This window comes from Ceratotherium simum, chromosome 11 (genome assembly GCF_057802395.1).
Source record: "Ceratotherium simum simum isolate JZ-2026a chromosome 11, ASM5780239v1, whole genome shotgun sequence".
Classification (NCBI taxonomy): Eukaryota; Metazoa; Chordata; class Mammalia; order Perissodactyla; family Rhinocerotidae; genus Ceratotherium; species Ceratotherium simum.
This window is the reverse complement of record NC_141910.1, coordinates 87,227-113,135: the sequence shown is the minus strand read 5'-3', so window position 1 is coordinate 113,135 and position 25,909 is coordinate 87,227. Positions and strand designations below refer to the sequence as shown.

At 39.1% G+C, this 25,909-nt stretch overlaps 1 protein-coding gene across 1 annotated transcript; it reads left to right on the top strand.

Moving 5' to 3' along the window:
* Window positions 1-321: 321 nt before the first annotated feature.
* On the top strand, window positions 322-25,216 carry LOC101401864 (uncharacterized). Its single transcript, XM_087436439.1, has 3 exons — window positions 322-370; window positions 546-911; window positions 24,894-25,216. Exons 1-3 carry the CDS (start codon window positions 322-324, stop codon window positions 25,214-25,216), a joined length of 738 nt encoding a protein of 245 aa, XP_087292565.1.
* Window positions 25,217-25,909: the final 693 nt, after the last annotated feature.

The following is a 25,909-nucleotide window of genomic DNA, read 5'->3' as shown; positions in this document are numbered from 1 at the left end:
TGACTTCAGCCCATTACAAAGAGTAGAGTTGATATTAAAACATTTTACATTTGAGAATTTTGCTGAACTGTATTGAAAATCTTGGCTTTAAGTTGATTTCTGAGTTTCTTGTAGGCATACAATCACAGTTCCTGGGTAATGATAATCTTGTCTCCTTCTTTCCATTATTTCTCTTCACAACTCACTGAACAGGTACTTTTGCTTTCATACTCTCTGATGCTTTGCACAGGCAACACTGGTAGTAGGCCGACTGCTCAGAACTCTATTAATGGGGTTCCCTGCAGATGGGGCCTGAGTGTCAGACGGGCAAGCAGCAGCAAGATGGTGCCACAGCCACAATTCCGCCTCCTACTGGTGCTCTGGGTCTCAGGTGAGGAGTTTAGAGGAGAAATATCTTTATAAAATTGGAAAATGATTTTTACATGTGGAATGAAACATCTAAAACAGTCTAATTATATGATAAATAACAAAAAATACATTTCTCAGATATATATTTTAATATATTTTTGATACAGTGTATGGTCACTGTCTATTTGTGATTGTAGGTGTCTGTGGGGACATTGTGATGACCCAGTCTCCAGGAACCCTGGCTGTGTCTGTAGGAGACACGGTCACCATCAACTGCAAGTCCAGCCAGAGTCTTTTATCCAGCGCCAACCAGAAGCACCTCTTAGTCTGGCACCAGCAGAAACCAGGACAGGCTGCTAAGCTGCTCATCTACTATGCATCCACCAGGGACACAGGGGTCCCTGACCGATTCAGTGGCGGTGGGTCTGGAACAGATTTCACTCTCACCATCAGCAGCCTCCAGGCTGAAGATGTGGCAGTTTATTACTGTCAGCAGCATTATATCTCTCCTCCCACAGTGCTTCAGGCTCAAACACAAACCTCCTCCCCAGAACCCTGGGTCAGTGAGTCTTTGCTGCACCAGCTGCTTCTTTCCTGCACCTGTTTATCCTTTTGCTGTATGTGACGCCACATTTTCTGTCTTAATTGTGGAAGAATATGCAAGTTTCAAGGGAAGATTGAGTAGATCATCTTGTTCTGTGTCTCTTGCATAAGGATGTGTCACCCTATGAAGACTCTGTAATGACCCACCATGGATCCTCTCTACATAGTTCAAGATTTTTCGCATCACCTCAATCTGTGTTGTCTATACAGATGGGTTCATATTAACTGAGCCAATCATGACTTCAACTACATCTTGTGGAGAAGGAACCAGTGTACTTCACACGCTCATGGGTCAACTATCTCTGACCTGACGACACTGAACTTTCCCGTTTTATTCCTTTGTTGTATCCCCCTGTTTTTATCACTCTTTTATCTTGGGAGCTTCCTAAGGTTCAACGCTCAGTATCTTATTTGCAATCGCTTCTCCATCAGAACTTAGTCTGATTCTCTGTCATTCACTTCCCAGATGCTGTCCGGATCAGTGTGTCCTGGTCTGACTTTCTGCATTTTCACCTCATGGACTTTGTTCCAGACTGGATTCTTTCCTCTGTTCCATTCCTCTTGGGCATATCTATTTTCCAAATGTCATTCTCATATTCCACCTTCTCCTTGTAGCCTTTTTCTACAAGTACAGCCCATGATGTTTCCAGCAGCCAGCGCTGTTAACTCTGTAAATGTTTGCAGCCATCTCCCTGACTTTGGTCTATCAGTGATAGGTCACCTACTGTCTTTGAAATTGAAATCCATTGGACAGTTTTCCATCCTTATCTTGACAGAGCTCACTTTCTTATTTGCACACTTATAATCACTATACTTATTGTGTGTGTACCACGTTAGGCTACTCTTATAAGTAAGCGACAAGCGGTAAAACATTTAGCAGGCAACATTGTGATTCTTGTGCCTTTGGGGACTGTGGTGAAAAAGTGGTCTCTATATACATGTTTGGTAACTCATACTTCAAATAATAGAAGAATTATTTGAGGTGTAAAAATGGTGATTTCGACATCTCAATTCTGGGAAGCTCATCTATAAGACCAGTCTACATCTGGAGAGTAGACATTTTTCAAAAGACTCTCATGATTCTGAAGTTCAGCCAGGCTTGAGAAATACTAGTTACTAATAAAGAATGTTAGTTTTGAAAGAAGACGGATACGAGGTCAGGCAAGTTTTCCAGATTTGTTGCTGGTGAAAACACAAAATCAAATTATTTTCTGTGCCTCACTTTACTTACATATGAAAAAGTGTATAATACACCATTTCTCAGATGATGAAAGTGATTAAATGAGATACCATACAAACATAGTTTTTAAAAACTCCCTGCCAGATGGGACGGAGTCAAGATGGTGGAGTATGCAGACTCTGAACACACCTCCTTCTACGGAGACAGCCAATTTACAACTACTCGTGGAAAAATTACCCCTGAGACAGAACTGAAAACTGGATAAGAGGGACTCCTGAAACAAGGGACAATCCTGATTGAGGTGGAAGAGGCAGAGGCTCCCTTCTCGAGACAAAAAACGCCGCCTTCATAAACAGCCAGCTTCGCAGCCGCCCAGGAGCAGCCCACAGGTACAGAGCCTCCCTGGAGGCGTGAGGCCCTGAGCTGGGGAGCACCCCAGCTGTGGGCATTTTGTGGACCCAGCACAATCCAGATGAGTGGCGTAATATCTGACTTTGCCTGCTACTAAAACATTGGGGAATTCCCCCAGAAAACCTGGTTCACAAAGAAACTAAACTGGCTCTTAAAAGCCCTGCGCACAAACTCACCTGTTTCAGAAAGCATCCTAAAATCACCAGAAAGAAAGGTGCATAGTGCTTTGGTGAAAAGAGACTCACCTGATAGGCCCTGAGTGCATCTCGGTGAGAGATGAGACCTCTCCAGGGACTGGGACATTGGCGGCGGCCATTGTTGTGGCCTGGTGTGGGCGTGCTGACACAGACGCCATTGGAGTTCTCCCTGAGGCCTGCTAGCCCAGGTCTGCCCCACCCACTAGAGCACCGATTTAATCCAGCTCAGCCAGGGCGGGCAGCCCACACTAGAGACTGGCCCCACCCAGCAACTAGCCCTCAGGAAACTTGTGGGCCTGCATAGATTGGTGACTGGATTCTCTGCAGCCTGGCAACTGAGCCGACTTCAGTGGGGCAGGGCATGCACAAGGAGTGGGTGGAGAGTGTGGGGCAGTGGAGGAGTGTGTGGGGCTCCTGCCGTGGATAGATTGGGTCGTCATCAGGAGGTCGGGGGACACACACAGGGCAGGACTGTGTTGACTGTGTGTGTGGACCTGTGGGTGGCAGGGCTGGTCAGCTGCAGAAGACTTGTGCTTCACAAAGATCCACATGGGGGTTTGCCCCACCTTCCCAAGTCTGAAACAAGTGGGTGCTCCTGTGCCTGAGGCCAGCCCCACACAGCTACAATCCTCAGAGAGCTGATAAGAGACCTAAAGGCTGGAGGCTCATAGCAATTGTAAGGTCCTGAGCCTAACAACCTGCCACGCTGGGGGCCTACTCACTTAAAAGAAATACTGCAACACAAATGTAGTATTAGATCTTTCAGCCAACTGTGCTGGGGCTCCCTACACCTGATAAAGAGACTGAAGGGCCCACAACAACTACAAACAGCTGAGCATTACAACAGCTGAACAGGAGCATAACTCAGCCTACCTGGGCACACACAAGGAGAGCAAACAGACCACAACAGAAGGACACACATAGCCCACATAGGGGTCACCCCTGGAACATTGAGAATTGAAGGAAGCACACTGCAAGACCCCTAAGGCATCACTTATATAAGGTCACCTATCCAAGAGCAGGAGACGTAGCTGACCTACCTAATATGTAGACACAAGCACAGGGAAAGAGGCAAAATGAGGAAGCAAAGGAATACATTCCAAGTAAGGGAACAGGACAAAACCCCAGAAAAGGAACTAAGTGAAACAGAAATGAGCAACCTACCCAACAGACAGTTCAAACAAAGAGTGTTAAGGATGCTCACTGATCTGGGGAGAAAGCAGGTGATCTCAGTGAGAGTGTCAACAAAGAAATGGAAGATATAAAAAAGAACCAATCAGAAATGAAGAATATGATACTGGAAATGAAAAATTCGCTAGAGGGAATCAAAAGCAGAGTAGAGGATACAGAAGAATGGATCTGTAAGCTGGACAAAAGACTAGAAGAAATTACCCAAGCTGAACAGGTAAAAGAGAAAAGAATTAAAAAGAGTGAGGACAGTCTAAGGGACCTCTGGGACAACAGCAAGCGCACTAACATCCATGTTATAGGTGTCCTGGAAGGAGAAGAGCGAGACAAAGGGGCAGAGAATATATTTCAAGAAATAATAGATGAAAACTGCCCTAACCTAAGGAAGGAAGCAGACATCCAGGTACAGGAAGCACAGAGAGCCCCAAACAAGATAAACCCGAAGAGGCCCACACCAAGACACATCATAACCAAAATGTCCAGAATTAAAGATAAAGAGAGAATCCTAAAAGCTGCCAGAGAAAGACAAGTTACATACAAAGGATAGCCATGAGGCTATCAGCTGACTTCTTAGCAGAAACCTTACAGGCTAGAAGAGAGTGGCTTGATATATTAAAGTGCTAAAAGGAAAAAACTTACAGCCAAGAATACTCTACTCAGCAAGATTATCACTCAAAATGGAAGGAGAGATCAAAAATTTCCCAGACAAGCAAAAATTAAAGGAGTCTGTCATCAAGAAACTGGTGCTACAAGAAATGTTAAAGGGACTGATTTAAGGGGAAAAGAGAAAACCACAAATGGGAAAATTTTCTATCCATGATAAGAGGGTAATGGATACAAATGCACAAAAAAGAGGTTAGATATATCAAAAACATAAAAGGAGGGAGGAGGGGAGTTAAAGAGTAGAGCTTTCAGACAGAGATCAAACTAAAGAGACTATCAATTCTGTATAGAAGGAGAAAGGAATAGAGTAGGTCTACTAAAACACTGAGAAAAAAAGTAAAAAAATGGCAGTAAGTACATACTTATCAATAGATACTTTAAACATCAATGGACTAAATGCTGCAATTAAAAGGCATAGGGTGGCTGATTGGATAAAACAACAAGACCCATATATATACTGCATACAAGAGACACACTTCAGACCTAAAAACACTCACAAACTGAAAGTGAAGGGATGGAAAAAGATACTCCATGCAAATGGCAATGAAAAGAAACCTGGGGTTGCAGTACTTATATAAGACAAAATAGACTTTAAAACAAAAACGGTAAAAAGAGACAAAGAAGGACATTACATAATGATCAAGGGAACAATCCAACAAGAGGATATAACACTTGTAAATATGTACACACCCAATGTAGGTGCACCTAAATATATAAAGCAATTATTAACAGACATAAAAAGAGAAATAGACAGTAACATAATAATAGTAGGGGACTTTAACATTCCACTTACACCAATGGATAGATCATCCAAACAGAAGATCAATAAGGAAAGATTGGCCTTAAATGACACACTAGAACAGATGGACCTAGTAGATATACACAGAGCATTCCATCCAAAAACCGAAGAATACACCTTTTTTTCAAATGCACATGGAGTCAAGGGTCACACAAGCGGGCCTTGCCAGGTGGCCAGGAGGCGTGAAGCGGGGCTGGCGCCGGCGGCGAAGACCTGTCTGGGTCCCCGGCTGGGCTGCCCAGGACAGGGGCGAGGGCTTTGGATGGCGGCTGTGTGCTCGCGGAGCCGGCAGGAGGCGGGGGAGGCCCGGGGCGTGCCCATGGGCCGATTTCACCTGCTGCCTGTGGCCATGGATTCACACTGCTGTCCTCTAAAACCAAGGAAGGGACCGAAGTTTGGAGAATGGGACTCAACAGAGATTCTCATCTTGGATTTCTCAGGAGCCGGCAAGAGACAAGTGAGACTCTCCCCTTGGCTTTCTCTGCTGTGATTGTCTGAGGAAGCTCCCTCTGACTTTCAAGAATCTGATGACATAAACCAAACCATAACAACAACAAGGTTGGAGTCTTGAAAGGCATATTGTTTGAAACCATCTGGGCTAGATTATTTTTCAGCCTGTTTGGTAAAGGTCATTTGCTGATAAGTAAGGATGTTGTTTTTTGGCCCCAAAGTGATGACCTTTCTTTCCTAGCTTGAGATAGCCTGACACACTTTACAGTGCCTAGAATGTGGTCTGGGGAAAAAATTCAATGAAAGCCTTAAGATGGAGGCTTTATTCCAATTATTTGAAACTGGATTATAAAAATGTTAGAAATTATTTATGATATTTTAACAAATAGACATTAGCCAATGAATATTATAAGGACCATAAGAAACATTTTTTAAAATAAAGTGGAATTACCCAGAAAAAAAAAAATTCAAATGCACATGGAACCTTCTCCAGGATTGATCACATATTAGGCCACAAAACGAGTCTCCATAAATTAAAGAAGACTGAAATAATACCAAGCATCTTTTCTGACCACAACGGTATGAAACTAGAAATCAACTATAGGAAGAAAATCAAAAAGGCCACAGATACGTGGAGATTAAACAAAATGCTACTGAACAACGACTGGGTCAACGAAGAAATCAAAGGAGAAATCAAAAAATACCTGGAGACAAATGAAAATGAAAATACAACATGCCAGAATTTATGGGATGCAACAAAAGCGGTTCTAAGAGGGAAGTTTATAGTGATACAGGCCTATCTCAACAAACAAGAAAAATCTCAAATAAACAATCTAACAATACACCTAAAGAAATTGGAAAAAGAAGAACAAACAAAGCCCAAAATCAGTAGAAGAAGGGAAATAATAAAAATCAGAGCAGAAATAAATGAAGTGGAGACTAAAATAAAAAAAAATAGGGTTGGCCCCGTGGCTTAGTGGTTAAGTGCGCGCGCTCCGCTGCTGGCAGCCCGGGTTTGGATCCCGGGCGCGCACCGACGCACCGCTTGTCCAGCCATGCTGAGGCCGCGTCCCACATACAGCAACTAGAAGGATGTGCAGCTATGACATACAACTATCTACTGGGGCTTTGGGGGAAAAATAAATAAATAAAATTTAAAAAAAAAATAGAAAAAATTAATAAAATCAAGAGCTGGTTCTTCTAAAAGATCAACAAAATTGACAAACCTTTAGCTAGACTCATGAAAAAAAGAGAGAAGGCACAAATAAGTAAAATCAGAAATGAAAGAGGAGAAATTACAACAGACACCTCAGAAATACAAAAGATTATAAGAGAATACTATGAAAAGCTATATGCCAACCAATTTGACAATCTGGAAGAAATGGATAAATTCTCAGAATCATACAACCTTCCAAAACTGGATCAAGAAGAAGTAGAGAATTTGAATAGACCAATCACCAGGAAGGAGATTGAAACAGTAATCAAAAACCTCCCCAAAAATAAAAGTCCAGGAGGAGACGGCTTCCCTGGTGAATTCTACAAAACATTCAAAGAAGATTTAATACCTATCCTTCTCAAACTTTTCCAAAAAATTGAGGAGGAGGGGAAGCTCCCTAACTCATTCTACGGAGCTGACATTACCCTGATACCAAAACCAGACAAGGACAACACAAAAAAAGAAAATTACAGGCCAATATCACTGATGAACATAGATGCAAAAATCCTCAACAAAATACTAGCAAATCGCATACAACAATACGTTAAAAAGATTATACACCATGATCTAGTGGGATTTATTCCAGGTCTGCAGGGATGGTTCAACATTCGCAAATCAATCAACGTAATACACACATTAATAAAATGAAGAATAAAAATCACATGATCATCTCAATAGATGCAGAGAAAGCACTTGACAAGATACAGCATCCATTTATGATAAAAACTCTGAATAAAATGGGTATAGAAGGAAAGTACCTCAACATAATAAAGACCATATATGAGAAACCCACAGGTAATATCATCCTCAATGGTGAAAAACTGAAATCTATCCCTCTAAGAACAGGAACCAGACAAGGATGCCCGCTCTCACCACTCCTATTTAACATAGTACTGGAAGTCCTAGCCAGAGCAATCAGGCAAGAAAAAGAAATAAAAGGGATCCAAATTGGAAAGGAAGAAGTGAAACTGTCACTATTTGCAGATGACATGATTTTATATATAGAAAACCCTACAGAATCCACCAGAAAACTTTTAGAAGTAATAAACGAATATGGTAAAGTTGCAGGATACAAAATCAACATACAAAAATCAGTTGCATTTCTATACACTAACAACAAAGTAGCAGAAAGAGAAATTAAGAATACAATCCCATTTACAATGGCAGCAAAAAGAATAAAATACCTAGGAATAAACTTAACCAAAGAGGTGAAAGATTTGTACACCGAAAACTATAAAACATTGCTGAAATAAATTGAAGAAGACACAAAGAAATGGAAAGATATTCCATGCACTTGGATTCGAAGAATTAACATAGTTAAGATGTCCATACTTCCTAAAGCAATCTATAGATTCAATGCAATCCCTATCAAAGTTCCAACAACATTTTTCACAGAAATAGAACAAAGAATCCTAAAATTTATGTGGAACAACAAAAGACCCTGAATCGCTAAGGGAATCCTGAGAAAAAAGAACAAAGCTGGAGGTATCACACTCCCTGATTTCAAAATATACTACAAAGCTATAGTAACCAAAACAGCCTGGTACTGGCGCAAAAACAGACACACAGATCAATGGAATAGAATCAAAAGCCCAGAAATAAACCCACACATCTATGGACAGCTAATCTTTGACAAATGAGCCAAGAACATACAATGGAGAAAAGAAAGTCTCTTCAACAAACGGTGTTGGGAAAACTGGATAGCCATATGCAAAAAAATGAGAGTAGACCCTTACCTTACACCATACACAAAAATTAACTCCAAATGGATTAAAGACTTGAATGTAAGACCTGAAACTATGAAACTTCTAGAAGAAAACATAGGCATTACGCTCTTTGACATCAGTCTTAGCAACATATTTTCAAGCACCATGTCTGACCGGGCAAGAGAAACAATAGAAAAAATAAACAAATAGGACTACATTAAACTAAAAAGCTTCTGCACAGCAAAGGAAACCATCAACAAAACGAAAAGACAACCTAACAATTGGGAGAAGACATTTGTAAACCATACATCTGATAAGGGCTTAATCTCCAAAATATATAAAGAACTCACGCATCTCAACAACAAAAAAACTAACAACCCAATTAAAAAATGTGCGAAAGACCTGAACAGACATTTCTCCAAGAAGATATACAGATGGCCAACAGACACATGAAAAGATGTTCAAAATCACTAACTATCAGGGAAATGCAAATCAAAACTACAATGAGATATCACCTCACGCCCGTCAGAATGGCTATAATTAACAAGACAGTAAACAGCATGTGTTCGAGAGGATGTGGAGAGAAGGGAACTCTCATACACTGCTGGTGGGAGTGCAAACTGGTGCAGCCACTATGGAAAACAGTATGGAGGTTCCTCAAAAAATCAAGGATAGAACTACCATATGATCCAGCTATTCCACTGCTGGGTATTTATCCAAAGAACTGAAAACACGAATGCATAAAGATACCGGCACCCCTGTGTTCATTGCAGTGTTATTCACAATAGCCAAGACTTGGAAGCAACCTAAGTGCCCATCAAGGGATGAATGGATAAAGAAGATGTGGTATATATACACAATGGAATATTACTTAGTCATAAGAAATGATGAAATCCAGCCATTTGTGACAACATGGATGGACATTGAGAGTATTATGCAAAATGAAATAAGTCAGAGGGAGAAGGTCAAATACCATATGATTTCCTTCATTAAGTAGTAGATAATATCAACAATAAACGAACACATAGAGACAGAGATTGGATTGATGGTTACCAGAGGGGAAGGGAGGAGAAAGGAGGGTGAAAGGGATAATTTGGCACATGTGTGTGGTGATGGGTTGTAATTAGTATTTGGGTGGTGAACATGATGTAATCTATGCAGAAATAGAAGTATAATGATGTACATCTGAAATTTATACAATGTTATAAACCAATGTTACTACAATAAACAAACAAACAAAAAATCAACTGTCAAGGCAAGAAAAAAAAAGAAATGTGAATGACCAGGGCTCTTACCCTTCAGAGTTTCCCGGATATGTAAACCACAAAACAGCAATTTCAAAAAGGCCACAATAGAGCTATTACCAGTGACTATAGGAGCCCAGAAGATGAAGCTCTGACCCTGCCTATAGAGTTCGGTCAAGAAGATAAAGGATGGAAAGAGGAAAACACAGTGCATAGAATGTCAGAGTGTATATTTGCACTTCTGTGTATTTATAGTATCTTGTATTAAAATGTCACAAGTAAGTCACTAGGCATATAATATCAGTATATCGGTAAATTTTAATGTACTTTTTTTAGTCACACATTAACTGGTGAGATGCAATAATCTTAAGTGGACATTACGATGAAAAATCCTTGTGTGAATGAACACTGAAAAGAAAAATAGTATAAAATATATATATATAAAATATGAAGAGATGATATATGATGAGACATGATATGAAGAGAGGAACCTCCAATATTCAAAACCCACAAATCACTTTGGAACCAGTAGTTGAGGAAAGTATATCTGATCCAAAATAATTTTTAAGAGTATGTCCTTTTTTTTCTGTAAAATCATGTGGGGCCCATTGTTTCCTTTCGTTTTACTTATTGTGTTTGTAATCTCTGGAACATAGCATAATGAAGAATGCCAGATGTCAGAGCAATATGAAAAAAATGGCCTACCATTGTTCAATGTTTATTAATACAAAAACAATAATTCACATGATGTTGTCGAAAAAAAAAAAAAACTCCCTGCCAATTCACGAAGATTTAGTAAATACTCATCAAGATTTAGTCCCCTTTATGTGCTTATCAATGTTCTACATTTGCAACTCTTTTTCTGTGGTTTATGATGTAATTTATTCTACTTTATTTTTCTACCTCCGTAACTGCTACTTTTTCTTCTTTAATCTGTTAAATATAGTGAAGTATATTGACGGATTTTCAAATACTAAACCACCCTTGAATTCTCAAGATAAACCGCATTTGGTCATGATGAATTATTGTATTTTATGTATTGATGGATTCTATTTGCTACTACTACATTAAGAATTTTTGCACCTATTCTTATGGGGGATATAGTTTATAGTTTTCTTTTCTCCCCAAATCTTTGTCTGGTGTTAATATCAGAGTAATGTTTCCCTTATCAAATAAGTTGTGAAATGTTTCTGCCTTTTCTATGTTCTGGAAGAGTTTGTGAAGTGTTGGTATATTTACTTGCTAAATTTTTGGTAAAATTTACCTGTGAAAACATTTAGGCCTGGAGTTTTGCTTTTTCTTTCCTTCTTCAAGATTTTAAACTGTCAATTCAATCTCTTCAATTGGTATAGGACAATTTGGGTTATCTATTTCTTCTTGAGTTCAAGTTGGTAATTTGTCTCTTTTTATTTTTTTTCAAATTTATCGAAATATAATTGACATGTAATATTGTGTAAGTTTAAGGTGAACAATGTGACAATTTGACATACGTATGTCTTGCAAAATTTTTACCACAGTAAGGTTAGTTAATACATCCTTAACCTCACACAATTTACCATTTTGTTGCTGTTGTTGTTATGGTGAGAACATTAAAGGTTTACTGTCATAGCAACTTTCAAGTACAATACATTATTGTTAACTATAGTCACCATGCTGTACATTAGATGCCCCGAAATAACTCATCATGTCCCTGAAAATCTGTACCCATTGACCAAAATCTCCTCATTTTCCCATCTCTTGGACCATGGCAACCACTATTCTAGTCTAGGTCTCTGTGAAGTTGATATTTTTAGATTCCACATATATGTGAGATCATACAGTATTTGTCTTTCTCTGACTTATTTCACTTAGCATAAGGCCCTCAAGATCCATCCATGTTGTCACAAATGATAGGATTTCCTACTAGTCTATGGTCGGAAAATATTCGTATTTTAAAAATCTGATTGTTTGTTTGCTATTGAGTTCTATGAGTACCTTATTCATTTTGAATATTAACCCTTTATCAGATAGATGGTTTGCAAATATTTTCCTCCAATCCATATGTTGCCTTTTCATCTTGCTGATTGTTCTTTTTTGTGTGGGGAAGATCAGCCCTGAGCTAACATCCATGCCAATTCTCCTCTTTTTGCTGAGGAAGACTGGCCCTGGGCTAACATCTGTGCCCATCTTCCTCCACTTTATATGGGACACCGCCACAACATGGCTTGACAAGCAGTGTGTCTGTGTACGCCTGGGATCTGCACTGGGGCCGCCAGCAGCGGAGCATGTGCACTTAACCACTACGCCATGGGGTCAGCCCCTGCTGATTGTTTCTTTTGCTGTGCAGAGGTTTCTTAGTTTGATGTAGTCCTACTAGTATATTTTTGCTTTCGTTTCCCACACTTTTGATGTCATCCCCAAAAAGTCTTTGCCAAGACCAATGTCAAGATGTTTTTCCCTGCGTTCTCTTTTAGTAGTTTTACAGTTTTGGGTCTTACAATTAAGTCTTTAATCCACTTTGTGTTCATTTTTGTAAGTGTAAGATAGGGGTCCTATTTCATTTTTCTGCATGTGGTTGCACACTTTTCCTAGCACCATTTGTTGAAGATCCTATCCTTTCGTCATTGAGTATTCTTGGCTCCCTGGTCAAATATTAGTTGACTGTATATGTATCAGTTTATTTCTGGGTTCTTGATTCTGTTCTATTAGTCTATATATTTATTTTTATACCAGTATCGTACTGTTTTAATTACTGTAGATGTGAAATAAAGTTTGAAATCAGGAATTGTGATGCATCCAGCTTTGTTCTTTCTTAGGATTGCTTTAGCTATTCAGAATCTTTTGTGGTTTCATATGAATTTTTAGGATTGTTTTTCCTATTAATGTGAAAAATGTCCTTGGAATTTTGATACAGCATGCATTCAATTTATAGATGGCTTTGCTTAATATGGACATTTTAACAATATTAATGCTTCTGATCCATCAAGATGGGGTACATTTTCATCTATATGTGTGTTTCTCAATTTCTTATGTCACTATCTTATAATAATCAGTGTACAGATCTTTTACTTCCTTAAAACTTTTCCTGATGATTTTTTTGATGCTATTGTAAATAGGATTGTTTTTGTTATTTCTTTTTCAGGTAGTTTGTTGTTAGTGTATAGAAATCCAACTGGTTTTTATGTTGATTTTGTATCCTGCAACTTGAATGATTTTTTTAATAGTTCTAATAGTTTTTTCATGGAGTCCTTAGGGTTTTCTATGTATGAGATCATATCATCTACAAACAGAGACAGTTGTACTTCTTCCTTTCTAATTTGGATGTCTTTTATTTCTTTGTCTTGTTTAATTTCTCTGGCTAGGATTTCCAGTATTACGTTCAATAAGAATGGTGCAAGTGGACATCCTTGTCTTGTTCTTGAATTTAGTGGGAAAGCTTTCAATAAGGATGATATTGCTGTGGATTTGTCATATGTGTCTTTACTATGTTGAGGTACCTCCTTCTTTAGCCAGCCCTGGTGGTCTAGTGGTTGAGTTTGGTGCTCTCACTGACACAGCCTGAGTTCTTTTTCTAGTTAGGGAACCACACCATCCCCTTGTTGGTTGTCATACTGGGGTGGCTGCATGTTGCTATGATGCTAGAAGCTATACTAATAGTATTTCAAATACCCATGATAAACAGGTTTCAGCGGAGCTTCCAAACTAAGTCAGACTAGGAAGAAGGACATGGTCACCCACTGCTGAAAAGATTGGCCATGGAAAACCTATGAATAGCAGCAGAGCATTGTCTGCTATAGCACTGGAAATTGAGAGAATGGCACAAAAAGATGGAGCAAGGTTCCGCTCTATTATACACAGGGTTGCTAAGAGTCAAATTCACTCAACATTTCTTTTATACTCATTTTTTTGAGAGTTTTTATCATGAAAGGATGTTGAATTTTGTCAAATGTTTTGTCTGCATCTATTGAGATGATTATATAATTTTTATCTTTAATTTTGTTAATGTGGTGTTCCACATTTATTGATTTGTGTATGATGAACCATCATCATATTCTAAGGATAAATCTGTGTGACCATAGTGTATGATCCTTTTAATGTACTGTTGAATTTGGTTTGCTAGTATTATGTTGTGAATTTTTGCATCTATATATATCAGGGATATCGGCCTTCATTTTTCTTTTCTTGTAGTGTGTTTCTCTGGGCTTGGTATCAGGGTAATGCTGGCCTCATAAAATGAGTTTGGGAGTGTTTTCTCCTCTTCAATTTTTTGGAAGAGTTTGAGAAGAATCGGTATTATTTTTTCTGTAAATGTTTGGTAGAAATCATCCTTGAAACCATTGGGTCCTGGGTTTTTCTTTGTTGGGTGGTTTTTGTTTACTGCTTCAATTTCTTCACACATTATTTGTCTGTTCAAATTTTCTATTTCTTCATGATTCAATGTTTATAGGTTGTATGTTTCTAGGAATTTATCCATTTCTTCTAGGTTACCCAATTTGTTGGTGTATAATTCTGTATAGTAGTCTCTTATGATCCTTTGTAATTCTGTTGTATCACTTGTAATATCTGCTCTTCCATTTATGATTTTACTTATTTGAGTCTTCCCTCTATTTTCTTGGTTAATTTAGCTAAGGGTTTTTGAATTTTGTTTATTTTTTCAAAAGAAGCAACTCTTAGTTTTGTTGATCTTTTCTATTGTCTTTCTAGTCTCTATTTGACTTATATCCACTCTGATCTTTGTTATTTCCTTCCACCTGCTAACTTTGTGCTTAGTCTGTCCTTCTTTTCTAGTTTGTTGAGGTGGAAAATTTGGTTGCTTATTCGTGATCTTCTTTTTTTAATATAGGCATTTATCACTATAAACTTCTCTCAGCACTGCTTTCGCTATATCTCATAAGTTTTGATGTTATGCTTGAATTTTAATTTGTTTCAAAATATTTTTTGATTTCTCTTTTGATTTATTCTTTGATTCATTGGTTGTTTTTTAATTTCCACAAATTTATGAATTTTCCAGTTTTCCTCCTTTATTAACTTCCAATTTTATACCATTGTAGTCAGATAAGATACTTGGTATGATTTTAATCTTTTACATTTTCTGAGGCTTATTTTGTGACTTAACGTATCATCTATGCTGGAAAATGTTCTGTGTGCACTTGAGAGGAATGTTTATTCTACTGCCGTTGGGTGGAATGTTCTGTATATGTTTGTTAGGTCCATTTGATCTAAGGTATACTTCAAGTCCAGTGTTTCCTTATTGATTTTCTGTCTTGATGATCAATCCATTTCTTAAATTTTAATTAATTAATTAATTAATTAATTTTGTGGGAAGATTAGCCCTGAGCTAACATCCGTTCCCAATCCTCCACTTTTTTGCAAAGGAAGATTGGCCCTGGCCTAATATCTGTGCCCATCTTCCTAAATTTTATATGGGAAGCCACCACGGCATGGCTTGACAAGCAGTGCATTGGTTTGCACCTGGGATCTGAACCCAGGCCACCAAAGCAAAACATGCAAACTTAACCACTATGCCACTGGGCCGGCCCCTGATCAATCCATTTTGAAAGTGGGGTATTAAAGTTCCCTACTATTATTGTTATTTTCTATTTTTCCCTTCATATCTGTTAGTATTTCCTAAATATATTTAGGTAGTCTGAAGTTGGTGCATATATATTTAAACTTGTTATTTCCTTTTGATGAATTGACTCTTTTATCATTATATAATGACTTTCTTTGTCTCATTACTGTTTTTGCCTTAAAGTCTATTTTGACTGATTTAAGTATAGTTATCTCTGCTTTCTTTTGTTTTCCATTTGCATGGAATATCTTTTTCAATCCCTCCCTTTGAGGCTTTGTGTATCCTTGAAGCTAAACTGAATCTTTTGTAGGCAGCATCTAATTGGGTCTTGTTTTTTAATTCATTCAGCCACTCTATGCCTTTAATTAGAGAATTTAATCCATTTACATTTAAGGTAATTATCTGTAAGTAAGGACTTATTAATATCACCTTATTAATTTCAGCCTCTCCACACTTTCAGGATGAACAAGAAGAAAAGACCCAGTTGCTGTTTGGAGGACGAAGAATTCTTCTGCTGACTTCTGGATGTGTGCTCTGAGCTTGTTCAGAGGCCTTCAAAATGTATGATAGAGGGCAGTTGCAATGGGAGTGTCATCTAACCTCTCCTGAGCATCTTCAGTTGATGTTAAGATGGATTTAAGTTGTAAGATGTTGACAACAGACTATGGTGACCTAAACATTGTCCCAAGTAATCTTAGTACTACTATGTGTTTAGGGTGAGTTGTTTCTCTGAAATAATCATTGAGAAGGAGAAGAAGAAGCCCATAATTAAGTTTTATATTATCGAATTTGTCCAGGGCATTTCTAAGTGTTCAGCCCCTGTACATGGTCTCATTCATTTATTTCAACCAGTCAAAGTCTAGGCATTAGTGAGAAGACAAGATACTGCTCTCTTCCTGTTCACATTAAACTGGGGGGAGTCAGAGACACCAATAATTAAACATATACAAACCAAATTGATAATGCTATGTATGTATGTCAGAGATGTATGCTTAATATGTCAGTGATACATGTTATGAAGGAAAGGAGGCCCACGATGTCCACACTGAAAGGTTGTGAACAAGGACAGGAGCTTCATGGAGTAGGTGTTCAGAGAGGACCTCTCTGAAGAGGTGGTATTGGGGCATTGACTGAATGATGTGAAGGAAATGGGGTATGAGTGTGCTTGGCAGAGGGATGGTGCAGGACAAAGGCCTAGAAGCAGGACTGAGCTTGGCAGGTGTAGGCAGCATGGATGCAGGTGCGTCAAGGTGGATACAGAAGAGTCAAGGAAGAGAACGTTGTTCACAATCCCCTCTCTGCTTTCCTCCATGGTTGTTATCATGGGACTCCTGGGTAAATCACGAAGGGTAGACAGGACTTGATTTTCCTCCAATCTTCACTAGAACATTTTCCCTCCGGGGACAATTAATATCCAAAATGAGCCTCCTGGGAGTAGGGGAGGCCAGGTCACTTAGTATGAAATTAAATAATAAGAGCAAAATTCTTGCCCTACACTTGAAACTCAATAAATATTTGTCAATGAAATTAATATCAGCTGTTATTAATATTTAATCTCATAATCCTCCTGGAAGAAAAGGCACTATTTCCTCTTTCATGAACTAAAGGAACTTCGGGGAGGTTTGGTTTTACCTCTTTCCCTCTGAAACCTCTCCAGGAGAAGGCAGTCCCACTGCCCAATGCTCACCTCTCCCAGAAAGGCTGCTCCAAGTGCTCACTGGTTGTTTCTTCCTTTGCATAAGATCCCATCATCCAGAGCTTCCTGGAAGCTAGCACTACATTCCTAGTATCTGACAAAAATATCTGTAGCACTAAAGTGATGAAGGATCAACAGGGGCAGGTAGAGAGAGTATGATTACTGTTTAGGTAAAAGAAGTCCTAGAGAGACCTGCTCTCAATGCCAGAAAGAAGAAAGGACACTCTGACTGTCCCCTACCCTGCCCACTGGGTAACTCCTCCACTAAATTCCCATGAGCTCATCTCCACATGTCAAAGGGTCATGAGACCCTCAACAAGTCCTGCCATGAGAGTTTTGCTGCCATGACCCTTGGCGACGAGAAAGTCCAATGGCCCATTCAGAATACTCTCCCTCTATTCAAACACCATCACCCATCATTCCCCAGCCCACTAACTCACTAGCCATCTTTCTCTGCTCAGTACTTATTCTCCATGGTAGTGTGATACTTTGGCCACGTTAGTCTGCATGCACACCTCTACAATAAAGAATCCAATGCTTCCTGGCACACAATTCACATCAGTGTTTTTTAGGAAAAGTTTCTCAAATGCTGTTCTAGCTTACTGGAGGGCAAGCTATAGCCCATAGGCCTAATCTGGCCTGTTGTGGTCTGATTTTTTATTGAATAACTTTATTGAGATATGATTTACATACCATAAAATTCACTCCCTTAAAGTGTACATTTCAACAGTTTTTCAGCATATTCACAAATTTGTGCAACCATCACCACGGTCAATTGTAGAACATTTTCGTCACCTCCAAAAGAAATCCTATACCTTTTAGCTTGATAATGTCCTATCCCTCATCACTCCCCAACCCTAGGAACCACTAACCTATCTGTCACTATGGATTTGCCTATTCTAGACTTTTCATACAATAGAATCTAGACTTTTCACACGATAGAATCATATAATCTGCATTGGTTGGAGACCGCTTGTTTTCCTTAGTGTAATATTTTCAAAGTTTTTCCATGTTGTAGCATGTATCAGTACTTCATTTCTTTTTCTGGCTGAATGCTATTGCATTCTATGGGTATGCCACATTTTGTTTATCCGTTCATCATTTGAAGAACATTTGCGTTTTTCTCCTGTTGGTCTATTGTGAATAATGCTGCTGTGATCATTCATGTACAAGTCTTTACGTAGACGTGTTTTTATTTCTCTTGTATATATACCTAGGAGAGGAATTACTGAGTTATATGGTAACTCTATGTTTAACCTTTTGAGGAACTACCCAACTGTTTTCCAAAGTGATTACACCATTTTACTTTCCCATCAGCAATGCAATATGTTCCATTTTATCCATATCCTCACCAATTCTTATTGTTGTTTGCTCTTTTGACTATAGGCATTCTAGTGAGTGTGAAATGGTTTTAATTTTTATCTCCCTAACAACTAATGATGTTGAGCATCTTTTCATGTGCTTTTTGGTATTTATATATTTTCTTTGCTGAAAGGTGTATTCAAATTCTCTGCCCATTTTTGATTGTTATGTGTCTTTTTATTAACGACTTGTGATAGTCCTTTATATATTCTAAATACTAGAACCTTACCAGATATATGATTTGCCCATATTTCTCCCATTCTATTGGGTTGTCTTTTCCCTTTCTTGATAGTTTCTTTTGATGCACAAAAGTTTCTAATTTTGATGAAGTCAAATTTTTCTGTTTTTTCTTTTGTTGCATGTGCATTAGGTGTCCAATCTAAGAAAGTATTTCCAAATTGGAATCCATGAGAATTTACCACAATGCTTTTCCTAAGAGTTTTAGCACTTATATTTAGGTCTTTTCCTACTTTGAGTTAATTTTGTATTTCATGTTAAATGTGCTTTAAAATTCATTCTTTTGCATGTGGATATTTAGTAATGCCAGCACCATTTGTTGAAAAGAGCATTCTTTCCCCCATTAAATTTTTTGGAATGTAAATAAAGTTTTATTGGAACACACCAATGCTCATTAATTTACATTTCGTCTATGGCTGCTTTTGAATTACAATGGTAGTGTTGAGTAGGTGTTACACAGAACATATGGCCCCCAAATTCTACAATATTTATTATCTGGTACTATACAGAAAGTTTGCCAACCCCTGCCAAAGAGGGATATTTTGGTAATCACATTATGAATGGGCTTCCTTCTGAAGTTTTTAGCCTCACATCATTTCATATTTTTGTTTATTTCTTTGTTTTGCATTTAATTAAGCATGAATAAGAGATCTATTAAGGTTCAGTATTTGCCAATTAACTATCTAGTGACTTCTCCATTATTCCTAATCACTATTATCTGTGGATAGATAGAATCCCCTCTCTGATTATAAGGCTGATCAATGTGTGAGCAGATTAATACACTCCTAATCCATATTTTCAGAGCCTAATGCAATGAATCTCTTTTATTTTGGAACTGCAATTTGATTTCAATTTTTTGATCAGGTTTTTGAAAGCATAATTTACATGCTATAAAATTCACCCATTTTGAGTGTTCTAGTCAATAGATTTTAGTAAATATATACAGTTTGACATCTACCATTAAATTCAGTTTTAGAAAATTTCCATTATGAAAAAAATTTCCTTGTGCCTATTTGTAGTCAATCTCTGCTCCCACACCTGGCCCATGAAAACACTGATCTGATTTCTGTTTACATAATTTCTCATTTTCTAGAGTTTTCATATGAATGAGATCATAGAACATGTGGTTTTTGGGGTCTGATTCTTTTGACTAGGCATAGTTTTGAGGATCATTTGAATTTTATTGCTGAGTGATATTCCTCTTACCTCTGTCCTTCTATTGCCTAGTCCAAGAAAAGATATGTAAAGAGATGAAATCTCCTCAGAATACCTTTTCTCTAGGGGATTTTATGGGAAAATCATCTCTATGATTTAAGTTTATGATCTATGATGTAAGTTTAAAAAATTTTAAGGCAGCTAATTGATAATTAGAATATATGAAATCGAAATTAATAGAAATATATATGTACTTAAGATTGGATATATTAGCTCATGACAAGTAGATGTTATCAGGGACCTGGAAAAAAACTGTGCTGATAGTTGAAATTTTAAAGTCTTTGGAAGAGAAGTGATAATCGTGTGGGACTAAGATTGAGGGAATCTTTCAAGAGACAATGAGAGGAAAGAGAAATCACACAGATGCTTACAGAAAAGAATCTTTGCATTTTGTCTCGAGGTCATAGTCTTGAAGGCTGAGAGCATCTTTAAGGGATGCTTTTGAAGGTCCTAAAATTACTCTGCCCTTGGCTGAGAGCACACAGTAGGCAAAGTGCTAAGCTGCTCTTGTTCCATCTGCCCTGGATACCAGGTAGGAGGGAAGCACAAAGAAAAACTGGAAAAACACCCAACAAAGATTCTTTGCTTGACCAAACTTTATTCAGTCTCCTTAACCTTCTCCTAGGCCCATTTATGCACTTCCTTGTAAAATTTCATTTCAGCAAGAAACCTGCTAAGTCAGATTAGCAAGATTCCTGCATATTTGATCACCCTTGATGTCTCATGGGTTCTTCATCTTCCACTATCTTCCAGCTGATATCTGATCACCCTGGCGTGTCTTTAGCAAAGATCCTGTTTGACCATTTTAGCCAGACTCTCCTTAGTCCTGATGTTTCCTTTTAGTTTTCCATTAACTGATTCCCACCCTGCTCCTTGGCTATAAATTCCCACTTGCCCAGCAGTATTCAGAATTGAGCCTGGTCCTCTTTTCCCATATTGCAATAGCCCTGAATAAAATATGTTTTTAACACTTTAACTGCTGTCTAGCTCTGGATTTTCTTTGACACACCTCACCATCAATCTTTCCTAACATCTTGGTAGCTGGAATTGGAGTGTATGTGTGTGTGTACGTGTGTGTTTGTGTATGTGTGTTTACTTGACTGTGTGCACACTTCTTCCCTAGGCTGCTGGTTGCTCAGAGTGAGGACCCTTCCCGGTGTGTACTTTTCACACACCATGTGACATTTCCCAAGCACACTTGTATTTGTCCTTGATCATTGTGTAGTTTTTACTTTAGGCTCTAACTTTGACAATGAGCTGAACCTGTCTTCGTTCTGACCATCTTTCCAGGAGAGGGAGCCACTAACACACATCTCTCCAGTCAAGGGTCACCAGCTGTATGTCCACAATCACTGTATACAACTAGCAACCAGAGAAACAAGTTTCTAAGCTCCTGATCCATTTGGCATCCAAGAATGCCTATGGGATCTCCAATCACTTCTGTAAGAGTAGGCCTGGGACATATTTTCACAGTCAGCCCTGGGGAAGCAGATGATGCTCAAATTCATTGTCGTCAGCAGAGCATGAATAGACTCTCCCAAGACTCTGGCCCCAAACCACAAGTTTCCTTGTCCACTGTGGGGAGAGGTATGAGCAATTCAAGGTCTGTAGCTCTTAAACACTCCCTACTCTGTTGCCCCTTCTCTACTAGCTATTACAGCAGAATGCTCTCCTGTAATAGTGAATTATCAGTGTTTACTGCAACTGTCCCATTATCTTCATAGCAGCCCAGTTTCAAGAACTGAATACTCACATGTGTCCATAAGATTGCCCTTCTTTCAGCTTCTCTTCTCTCTTCTTGTAACGACGAGGAAATAAAAAAATAAATGGGAAACACTGTCCCACTGGGTCCTGCTGAAGCCTCTCAAAGATGTTTAGGTCACTGCAAAAGGAGCACTACAATCTGAGTTATACAGAAGCTGCAGAGACCTCTGAGGTAAGACTAGTGATGTCTTCTAGTTCTATTTCTGACAACTGGAAAAAATTTAGGTTCCAAGATATCTAAGAAATCTCTTTATTTTCTGTTTGCACAGTGTGAGAATGCTTACGTATTTTTCTGGGCTGATGGATTGGAATATATCTTTTCTTGTCCCCTGGGGTCTATCTTGAAGATTTACTCTGTCTTACTACACAGATCTCTACAAATTAATGAGTGTGGAAAAGGTCTTAGATGCTTATTGAGTATGTAAACACTTTCTACCTTCTAAATATTTCAAAATTTTAAGCTTTCCACCTCCACCCTCTACTTGGGATTCAGGGCAACCTCATATAATCCCAAGTTCTACTGATGGATTCTGACTAAACAAAATCAGAATGTACAATTATTTGTAGCTGTTGTTGTTACTGCTGTTGTTATGGGACACTCAATAGGACTAAAGAAAGAACTTAAAAATAGTATCTCTTGCTTCAAGGAGAGGATAGTTTCTTTCTCCTGCTGGCTGTTCAGAAAGTTTCATTTCAATACCTCTGTTAGAAACCACTTTCCAATCACAAAGTTGGCTTAATTGAGTAGACTGAGGATGACAAAGCAGTGAGATGGAAACCATTTGCTCTTACTTTCACCCATTGACTTGAATAACCCTGAAACCCACCTTTCCTCTAACCTTCTGCTAGTTGTAGTGACAGCATTCCATGGGATACTTTGTGTTTGGTTCTCAATTATTCAATAACCTACACAGGGCAGTAGATTGCAGATAAGCTAGTATCCTTGCTATTTTTGGATTATTGTAGATTATCTCACTAACATAATCTGAAGTGAGTGTTTTCACACCTTGTTCTACCCTGGGAATCAGGATAACAGCTACAAGCTGAGACATGTGACCTTCCCTTGTATCTTATACGATTGTCAACAAAATAAGCAAGTGCTGCTGTTTCTGCTGCAAGTGCTATGGAAAAAGGGATGAATTGGCACAAAAGAGCCTCCCTGCCCAGTTGGCCTGGCGTTTGTGTTCAGAGTTGTGCATCTGTGGGGAGTTGGGGATGACTTTACCAACCAGTGAAGGACAACACTGTCAGTATCTCCTTTTTTGATAGTTAAAGTATAGACAGGGTAAGGACACCTGGACTCTTCCCACAAACTGGGTTGGAAGCTCATTGACAAGGATCCTGAATCCACTCGTGGCTACCGTTTGTTCTAGTGTGAGTAGCCACTAACTCCATTGGTGTCCTTAAAATTGATGATGACTTTCTTTAGAGATATTGCCAAAGATTTTGCTTGTTGAGTAAAGGTAATATCACGTAGAATTTTAGAAAATGATAAAATAAATGTATATGCTAATAAATCCAATAATTACCCTTTTACCTGTAACAAAAACACAATTTTCCTGGGCTACAATATTTAAACAATTTTTAAAAGGCTGATATAAGTATTTGCCCACGAGTATATTAACTAGAATACCTAACCTAGCTAACTCTTAATAGCTTTCTTACACCCTTTTAACCTCCAAGAAATATTTTTATTTTTATTTATTTATTTTTTCCCCCAAAGCCCCAGTAGATAGTTGTATGTCATAGTTGCAAATCCTTCTAGTTGCTGTATGTGGGACGCGGCCTCAGCATGGCCAGAGAAGTGGTGCGTTGGTGTGCGCCCGGGATCTGAACCCGGGCCGCCAGCAGCAGAGTGCGTGCACTTAACCACTAAGCCACCAGGCCGGCCCAAGAAATATTTTTAGATTTAAATCTTTCTATTCACTTCATAGTCTAAAATAAATTTAATGTCAACTTTGTAACCATTCTCAGAGTCTTTGGGACACCATATGTTGCTGTAGGAGAACATGGGGTTTCTCAGCTCTAGCCTCCAATGACAAGAAATGTGGGTCAACAGGGAGTTAGAGACTAGTTGTTCTCCACTCTGAACAGAAATGACTCCTTTGCCTGTGGGAACTTCGGGGGGACACAGCATTGATTTTCATACGGAGCAGATGGAGAGTCCTTCTCTTACCCACATTGATGCAAGTTCATTGATTAGTTTAGGTTCCCAGCCTTCATCAAGGTTCATTGCTCACCTTCCTCATTCTTTCCAGCTCCTGATGATATTTCGGGACTTGTTTTAAAGGCCATTTACTCAGTGCAGCCAACTTCCCCTCCCTATCTCAACCAAGCCACTCACTTTCACTTTTATAAAACCCACTGCTTTCTCTTCCTGACAACAATCACAACTTGAAATACATTATTATTTGTGATTGTTTAAAATTGTAATTTTAGGGTCAAGAGTGTTCCTGAAACAATTTATATCCTAACTGAAGGGCATCCCCAGTACACTCTGCCACATGGCATTTCAGAAAGACTAGAAGGCAGAGTTTCAACAAACTGGTCACAAATTCCCTTGAGACATGCTTGAGCTACACTTGGAAACTTTTCTAACCCCAAGTCCCAATGGGTGAAATATGAGCAGGTGTCCCTCTTGAGCATCAACCCAAGCTCTTCTGAGCTGATTTGCATGCTGTGTTATTAGACAATGCTCCAGGCTGCTCATGGTATCCTTAAAGACAGCTTGTCAGGGCCCCTGAGGAGAAGCCTCTAGTTCAGCTCTCAGAGATGGGTTCAAGGGCTTCACTGCTGTGGATCCTGCTGCTCTGGGTTCCAGGTCAGAGGGAGGGTATACAGAGAAATGTTGGGCAAACTGATGGTGGCTGTAATGCTTTCTATGTCTCTGAATTCTTGGTCCTTGGAACTAAAGTGTTCATTGTAAGTTTCAAGTCACCCAGTTTTCTGGTTACTTAAATAAAGTGTTGTCTGTGACTGTGATTACAAGTGTCACCAATGCAATGGGCCTACATTGGGATGATCTCAGTATATCTGTTAAGTTTATTGTGTTTATCATTCCAGGCTCCACTGGGGACATTGTGCTGACTCAGTCTCCAGTTTCCTTGATGGTGTCTTCAGGTCAGAGGGCTGCCATATCCTGCAGGGCCAGTCAGAGTGTCACTTCAGGCAGTTACAGCTTTATTAACTGGTATCAACAGAAACCAAGACAGCCTCCTAAACTCCTGATCTATGTACCATCCAATCGAGAGTCTGGAGTCCCAGCCAGGTTCAGTGGCAGTGGATCTGGGACTTATTTCTCCCTCACAATTAATCCTGTGGAGGCCGACGATGCTGCAAACTATTACTGCCAGCAGAGTAAGGTGATTACTCCCACGGTGATCTAGGTCTAAAGAAAAACCTCCCTAGGCAGCTGCTCACTGAGGCTCAGCTCTCTCAGAAGCTCCTTTCCACCCGACCCCTCATCCCAGTGTCTCTAAGTTATTTGGATAAGGTGGGTCAAATAACGAAAGAGAAAATTCTTAAACTGATGTGTTTGTGTGTGTGTCCCACATGACCTGTTTTATGATTTAATGATCTTATTACTACAGAGCTCAGATCCACTGCCATGGAACCGTGATGAGACCCCAGTGTGCCAAGTGGATGCCTTATAGATCAGGAGCTTAGGACCTTTCCCTGATTTCTGCTGATACCAAGCTATCCAACGGCTCATGCTCTGACTAGCCTGGCAAGTGATAGTGACTCTGTCTCCTAGAGATGCAAACAGAGATGATGGAGACTGTGTCATTTGGACTTCACAGTTGGCACCTGAAATTGGAAACATAAAAACAAATATATACACTGTTAATCATGCTATAAGAAGACTTCACCGAAAGACCAGGCAGTACTGACCACACAGGGTTGAGGCAATGTTCAAATGTCTCAGACACATGGGCACATTGAGGGGGATCCAGCAATGAGAATTGAAGAAGGGGCAGTTTTCACCAATGTAAGTAAATTCCTAGTGTTCTCCTTCCTTACCTGGAAGGCAGAGCAGCAGGAGGCTGAGAAGCAAAATGAGGGCTCTCATGTCCATGCTA

Bases quoted from the DNA above. Each gene is read 5' to 3' on its own strand.
- LOC101401864 (XM_087436439.1), top strand. From the start codon at position 322: ATGGTGCCACAGCCACAATTCCGCCTCCTACTGGTGCTCTGGGTCTCA. The intron at 371-545 runs GTGAGGAGTTTA...TTGTGATTGTAG, and splicing joins ACTGGTGCTCTGGGTCTCAG to GTGTCTGTGGGGACATTGTG. The intron at 912-24,893 runs GTGAGTCTTTGC...TTATCATTCCAG, and splicing joins CTCCCCAGAACCCTGGGTCA to GCTCCACTGGGGACATTGTG.